Genomic DNA, 6,864 nt, shown 5'->3' with positions numbered 1-6,864 from the left:
TTCTGGTGCAGGTGTGCTTTGTGGAGGAGCTGCCCACCACGTAGAGACCCCAGGGTGCCCCGCTGCAAGGGACTGGCCTGGGAGGCGGCAGGGAAGGGAAAGCGAGAGCCCTGCCCAGCAAGGTGGCAGGGTCAGGTGAGAATTAGAGTCAGAGGGATGGGGCCTCTCAGCTTGTCGCATTTTCCAATATTCTAAGTGCTTTCTGGGCCCCCGGGTGAGGGTCAGCCTTTCATCATCGTTGGCTCCTGAGGACGGCACCACCCACCGCCTGCCTCTCCTCTTCCCACTGGGCCCATCTTACACCTTTGGTCCCACCTTGAGGCCTTTGTCCAGGATGGCACCTCTAGTAAAGACCCCCTCCTGCTGCAGGCCCGTCCCCTCCCCTGCCCAGTGCCCCCTCGAGCTGCCAGAAGCCTGCTCTGGTCACTACAGCTCCTCTACCGCCACTTGGCCAGTTCTTCCCTAGTGTGTTAACCATGGTCAAGGCTGACCTCTGCCCTGGGTCTTGCTGGAGTGCAGCCCTGCCCTCATTGCAAGGTCGTGTCTGAGGACACAGCTGCTGCCCAGGGCGGGCTGGCTGCATCAAGTGGGGGCCTCAGGTGCATGTTCTCCAGGCTGGCAGCATGTGGGGTGGTCTCCCGCCTAGCAGTGGGGGCCCTCGTCCCCGGGATGGCAGACCCAGGCTTTCTTGCACCAAGACCCCAGGCCCCTCGTCCACCTCTTGAGGGTCTTGTCTCACTGGGGTCTCTGACCAGACCACGGGAGCTCTGACCACCCCCACAAAGTACTCAGGAATCAGCACCAATAAAAAAATACACTTTATTGTGACTTCACGTTGGCAGGGGCAGCACAGCAGGCACAAGGACAGCAGAGCATGCAGAGCGCCTGTGGCAGGTGTACAGGAGGTGGCAAAGTGGGCTCCCCTGGGTGTCCCCTGGCCCTGATCTGCTCACTGTCCCTGCAAGGCTCAGGATCCTTAGGGTATAGCCAGGTTCCCTCCTACCCAGTAACTCCAAGGAAATTATGGTTGTGCAGAAGGGACTGGTGATATAGTCTCCGGCCAGCTGAGCAGGCATCACAGGGCTCTGGACGCGCTCGGAGCCAATGGTGGGGCTATCCCATCGTCCCAAGCCCGGGGGCAGGGCGGGCAGAGGCAGCTGGCACAGCTCGGCGGAAGCCGCAGCACAGAGGGAGGAGGGCGTGGGAGCCCACACCTGCCAATCCAGCCCTGAGCTCCTCGGCAATTTCATCTCTCTTGATTAAACATCCAAGGAACATCAAGTTCACAGACGTGTTTTCTTCATCTTCCTGAAAACACCCAGAATGGAAAAGCAGAGAACTGCTTCATGGTTCCCGGGGCCCTTGACACTGGCGGGGCAGAAAGCTGGAGGGAAGACGGATGAAGAAACAGGCCCTGGGCTTAAGGAAGAGACAGACAGCAGCGAGGGCAGCATCCCGGGCTTGTCTGGGGAGGAAGGTGTACAGGTGTGTGCGCGTGCAGGAGCACACTGCTGGGTGGGAAGCTGGTACACACACCAAGTGTTCACTTTGAGAACACCAACCACTAAGTGTGAAAAAGGTGACACCACTGGGCACTGCCCTGTCCGTGGGACCACCTCACACATGCCTGAGACCTGGGGGTTGTCCTGGGATGGAAGTACGGTACGGGAGCAGAGCCTACCACCCACACTCCAGTTCAGCTAGTGAGGTCCCAGCCAACCCACCAGGCTGCCCTCGGTGCAGGACAAATGGTCTAAGAGCAGCTGCCGTGACAAAGCATGGGCCGCAGACAATGTGAGGCTCACGCCTGGGGCTGCCCAGGAAACAGAGCCCGTGAGGAGAGTGGCCGAGCTCACTTCCAGCACTGCTCCAGGGAGCCATGGGGCTGGACCTTGAGCTTCTGGGGGCAGAGCAGCTTGGTGAAGGCTCGGCGGAAGCTGTAGTGGCACAGCGGGTAGAGGACAGGGTTGACAGCCGAGTTGGCCCACAGAAGCCAGAAGGATGTCTCGTACCAGTAGTCAGGGATGCAGTGGCCGTGGCAGGCAGCTCGGATGATCATCAGCAGTGTGTACGGGGCCCAGCAGAGCCCAAAGATGCTCACGATGATAGCCAGGGACTTGGCCACCTTCTTGTCCCGTGACAACCGGAAGCGCTGAGTGATGCTCTGGGAAACCATCTTCATGCGCTTCTCCAGAGATGCCGAGGAAGCAGAGGGCTTTGAGCCCCTCTTGAGGGAGCGTGGCCTTTCTGTGCCTCTCGAGGAGCTGCCAGAGCTGGAGGTGGGCGAGGCTGCGGCACCTCCACCACTGCCGCCCCCGAGGGCTCCCTCTCCAGCCTCAGCACCAGGGCCCGGCTCACCCACCCCATACCTGTGCAGTGGCATGGCCTCCCCTGGCCCTCTTGGCCAGCAGCCCCAGCAGCCAGGGGCTGGCAGGGGTGGGGAGGGCTGTGCCTCCAGAGGGGGCTCTAGACCAGCCTCCCGGGCCCCATCCAGACGAAGGCGGGTTCGCCTCTGGATGTTCAGGTAGATGCTGAGGTTGAAGAAGGTGACACTGAGGAAGGGCGTGAAGAACTCCAGGGTGGAGGCTGTGATGAGGAAGTACCAGTTGTAGAAGAACTCAGCGTAGCAGTGGCCCTCAGGGATGGAGCTGCCCCCGGACAGATACTCCCAGCTCAGGATGGCCGGCCCATACAACAGGAAGGCCAGCACCCACACCAGCGCCATCTTCCGCACCGCCCGCCGCGTGTCGCCCTGCTGGGCCCGGTAGGAGACCTGCAGCGGGACACCTGGGTGAGGAAGGGTCTCTGTGTCTGCCCTTCACCTGCAGCGCCAGTCCTCGCTCTCTGCTCCCCCGCCTCTCCCAGTGGGCCCTGGCTGGCTAACGTCTGGCCACACCTCCTAGAGCCCTGGAACTTCCCAGGCAATCCACGCACACCTTGCTTCTTTACCAATCCCACCAGCAGTGAGCTCTCCCAGTGTCCCATCATGGGCCCCGTATGCTGGCACCAGACTGAGCATCAGCCACCTCCAGCGCGCACACACATAGTAACCAAGCATCCAGTATGTCCACCAGGACCTCTGGAAGGAGTACAGGATGAAGGTTAGTCCTCACCAACAGTCTCCAACCTCTAAGCACAGAGGCCAAGCAGCCCACAGGGGGCAGGGGGGCAGGAGGGGCCGAAGACCCAGCTGGGGTCCCAGATGGGACGCCCAGAGGAGGGGTGAGGAGCACCTGTAACTCCCCACCCACATCAGCCAAGGCTTTCACCCTGGGGATGACAGAGCAATGATCAGAGCTATAGCTCTCCATGGGTCCAGGCGCACCTGCCATGTGCCAGGGTCTGTGCTGGGTACCCTTGGACGCTACCTCGTTTAACCTCACAACAGCCCAAGATTACCCCAAGTCCCTGGTGGCTCAGGGTGGGCAGGAGGGACTCAAGAGGATCCCAGGTTTGTGCTTTTTGCACTCTGTCCCACAATCTTCCTAGGCCTGAAACATGCTCCCCTGATGAGGCCTGGGGGTGGAGGGCAGCCATCACTGCCATCCACACAGCTCCTACTCCACAGATGCAGGCAGGTCCAGGGCTACCTCATAACAGCCGCTCCACCAAGGGGAACAGGTGCAGCTGGGCGCTGCAGCCCACCCTCCTGGCCTGCTCACTCAGGTCCTCTCAGCTCCAGGCACTTTGGACCCACCCCAGGGTGGAGGCTGGCCAGTGAACCCCTTTCCGCAGGAGCATCTGATTACGGGTCAGGCTCCCTGTTTCCTGCCATGCCAGGACCTGTCCTCTAGCAGCAAATGGCCCCTGAGTGGGCACGTGGCTAAAGAGTGCCCACATGTCAGGTCTGAGACCAGCAGGGATCAAGCCCACCAGGCCCCTGCCCCTCTCCATGCCCCCCTCAGTGAAACGCAGCGCCTGTATCCCTGGACTCACAGCTCTGGTAACAGACAGGAAGCGGTCATAGCTGATGAGCACAATGTTGAAGACCGAAGAGGTGCACAGCAGGTAGTCCACCACCAGCCACAGCTTGCAGAGGCCCCGGCCGAAGGTCCAGCGGCCAGTGAGCACGTAGGGCACATACAGCGGGATGCAGAAGGCCCCTGCGGGAGAGTGAGGCTGGTAAGGAGCTATGGTTGACAGGGGCTTGGGGTCAAACCAAGCACATGGAAAGAGGGCAGGCCTGGGGCTCTCAGGGCAGGCACCGCCTGTGACTAGCAATCTTTATCTTTTCCTCCAATTCCCCAGGCCTTCAGCCCCGACCCCAGTGGTCCCTGGACTTGGGAACAGGAGGGAGGACCAGGCGTGGGGACCCCTGGACTTCTGTCTGGCCCTTGGAGCCCCCAAGGGGAAGGAGGAAGAGCATTTCCTGTCTCCCCAGCCTCCACGCTGGACCCAGCCCCTACCCTGGGTGTTGGACAGCCTCCATCCTCAGCTTAAAAATCCAAAAAGCCTTCCTTCCTGGCGTAAATGACTCTGGGCTCCAGCCGCGCCAGCCACTCCCACCGCCAAAACCGGCTTGCAGTGTCTGGGAGAAGCATCTGGCAGCCCCAACAGGTGTCTGGCGCTCGGCCCCTCTGCGCGCCCCGCCCCCCAGCCGGCAGCAGCGCGCGGACACGTGAGAGCGCGCTCCTCCGCCCTGCGCCCGCCCCGCGCCCCGCAGCCCCTTCCCCAGCGGGCTCCAAGAGGTGCCCTTCCGCGCCTCCCCGCGCCTCCCCGCGCCCTCCGGGTCCCGAGCCCGCCGCAGCCTTTGTCTGGCTGAGGCGCCTCAGCCGGCGCTGCACCCGCGCCCGCTGCGCCCCGCGCTGCGCCGAGCACCCGCCGCTCCAGGCCCTCCCGGGGAGGTCTCTCCGCGGCCCCGTCCAGCCTGGGAGGCGAGGAGCTTCGCCCGCGCCCCTGGCCCCAGCCGGACCCGGAGGAGGGCGCCACGCCGTCCGCGCTCCGAGCATGGCCGGTCCGGTCCCGTCCTGCGGGGCTCAGCGCCCGGGCCCCTGGGCGGCGGGTCGGGGGGCTTTACCCACGAGGAAGTCGGAGATGGCGAGGTTGAGCAGAAAGAAGTTGTTCTGGGTGCGGAGGCTCGAGTCGGCCACGAAGGCGAGCATGACCAGCGCGTTGCCCAGCACCGTGGCCACGATGAGCAGCGCCATGAGTGCGGCCAGCACCGCGGTCCAGGCGGCCGAGAAGCCCCGCGCCCCGCCCGCGGCCGCCGCCTCTCCCGCCAGCGCCCCCGACGCGTTCGACACCCCGTCGGGCAGCGCGCGCTCCATGGCCCCGTAGGCTCACGCGGCGCCGGGGCGCGGGGCAGGGCGCGGGCTGCGACCTGGGCGTCCGGGTGGAGCCCCGGCCCGGGGGCCTCGTCTGTGCTGGCTGTCGGCCCGGCCCGGTCCCCCGGGGGGCGCGCGGCGCATGGTCCGCGGGGCCGGGTCGCAGCTGGGCGGGCGGTGCTGGGGCTGGGCCGGAACGCGAGGCCGCCGCAGCAGCGGAGGAGCCGAAGCGGAGTGGAGCCCGCGCAAGCCGGCTCGTCCGTGCACCCCGAGCGCCGCGCGGCGAGTGCGCCCAGCCCAGCCAGCCGCCGCCCCCCCCCCCCCGCGCCCGCGCAGGGCCCCCGCCATTGGCTGGGGCCCTCGCCCCGCCCCCGCCCCGCCCGCGAGGCAGCACCACGGACAGCGCCGCGTGCCCGCCGGCCGGCGGGCTGGCTGGAGCCCGGGCTTGGCGCGGCCGGGCCCGGTGTCTGGGGTGGCCCCGCAGTCCCGCCCGGGGACCAGCCCCACCTGCTCGGCCTCCCCACCGTCTTGGCCCCAGTGACCCCGACCCGGCCCTCGTTGGAGGCCGGGAGCCCGGGGGGACATGGGGGGACAGTGGGGGAAACGCCCGCACCCCGTGCAGGGCCGCCCGCCGGGCCCCTCCTCACCTCCCGCTCTGAAGAAGCGGGTGCCTGGGGAATAACGTCCTGAGGAGGGGTCTCTGAGAGGCTCCTGGCCAGGGGCCCACACCCCCGTATGCATGGGACCCTGGTCTCAGTCCTCCCTTGGGCAAGGCCTCAAGCAGGGTCCACGGTGACCCGCAAGGCACCCACAGCTGTGGGTTACGTAAGGGAAGACGAGGCTAAACACACCCAGCCGGAATCAGGGCGCCCAGGACTCAGGAGGCTCCGGTGCGGGGAGGAGCATTCGGAGAGGCGCGCAGGGCCCGGGCTGGGCAGCGCGCTGGGCCGGTCCCCGCTGCAGCGGACGGGCGAGGTCACTGCGCTAGGGGCGCAGCCCGGCAGCAGCTGCCGCGTTAGCGCCAGCGGCGGGAGGGGGTGGAGCGGCAGAGCCAGAGGGCGGCGCCCCACCCCCCCACCCTGCACACACGTGCTTGGATACCGGGTCAAGGACAGAGTTACCTGGTGCGGCTCAGTGCAGACAGACAGACAGACATGCCCACGCTCAGACGCGCATCCACCCTCAGCCGGGGAACAGCCGCCCAGCGACAAGCTGGGACCGCAAACAGTCAGACATCAGACAGCAGACAGGGAACAGCGCCCGAGGGAGAGGGAAGCAGCGACTCCGCTTGGCTGCCAACGGCGCACATCGCGGATGCCTCAAGGAGGACAGGAATGAGTCTGGGAGGGGGTGGGGAGCGGCTGCGGGGAGGGCTGCGGAGGGACCCAGCGCCGCGCACCGGCGCCCCACACTGGCAGCGGCCCAGCGGCGCTTCCGAACTTCGGGGAGTGGGTCAGGGAGCTCCTGCTCGCTGCGATGCTCGGCGGTGGCAGAGCTGAGCCCCAGACCGTGGCCCCAGCCAGCTGGCTATTTCCCGCCGCTGGGGCACTGCCTAGGGGAGGGCTGAGTCCAGCTCGGCCTCTCCCCGGAAGGCCTCTGA

The 6,864-nt window shown here is 66.1% G+C and overlaps 1 protein-coding gene across 6 annotated transcripts; it reads right to left on the bottom strand.

The window, feature by feature from the left end:
- Positions 1 to 803: 803 nt before the first annotated feature.
- Hrh3 (histamine receptor H3) lies at positions 804 to 6,605 on the bottom strand. Of its 6 annotated transcripts, none has more exons than XM_021255210.2 (4): positions 5,018 to 5,538; positions 3,937 to 4,103; positions 2,013 to 2,773; positions 804 to 1,384 (listed from the first exon to the last, which is right to left on the bottom strand). In XM_021255210.2, the coding sequence occupies exons 1-4, from the start codon at positions 5,265 to 5,267 to the stop codon at positions 1,345 to 1,347; spliced, it is 1,218 nt and encodes a 405-aa protein (XP_021110869.1). In that variant the 5' UTR covers positions 5,268 to 5,538; the 3' UTR covers positions 804 to 1,344. The 6 variants fall into 6 exon arrangements, with proteins under 6 accessions (XP_021110869.1, XP_021110868.1, XP_087053736.1 ...); XM_021255209.2 differs by having other exon boundaries at positions 804 to 2,273; positions 2,370 to 2,773; positions 5,018 to 5,296; XM_087197610.1 differs by lacking the exon at positions 5,018 to 5,538 and adding an exon at positions 6,386 to 6,605 and having other exon boundaries at positions 804 to 2,773.
- Positions 6,606 to 6,864: the final 259 nt, after the last annotated feature.

This window comes from Heterocephalus glaber, unplaced genomic scaffold (assembly GCF_053883595.1).
Source record: "Heterocephalus glaber isolate CG9 unplaced genomic scaffold, H.glaber_assembly_v1.0 deba00001673, whole genome shotgun sequence".
Taxonomy (NCBI): domain Eukaryota; kingdom Metazoa; phylum Chordata; class Mammalia; order Rodentia; family Bathyergidae; genus Heterocephalus; species Heterocephalus glaber.
The sequence above is the reverse complement of the archived record's forward strand: the minus strand, read 5'-3'. Positions and strand labels throughout refer to the sequence as shown.

Excerpts from the sequence above, each read along its gene's own strand:
- Hrh3 (XM_004841001.3), bottom strand. The coding sequence starts at position 5,267 with ATGGAGCGCGCGCTGCCCGACGGGGTGTCGAACGCGTCGGGGGCGCTG. Across the intron at positions 4,104-5,017 it reads CATCTCCGACTTCCTCGTGG|GGGCCTTCTGCATCCCGCTG; the intron begins GTAAAGCCCCCC and ends ACTCTCCCGCAG. Across the intron at positions 2,774-3,936 it reads TCCTGTCTGTTACCAGAGCT|GTCTCCTACCGGGCCCAGCA; the intron begins GTGAGTCCAGGG and ends GTCCCGCTGCAG.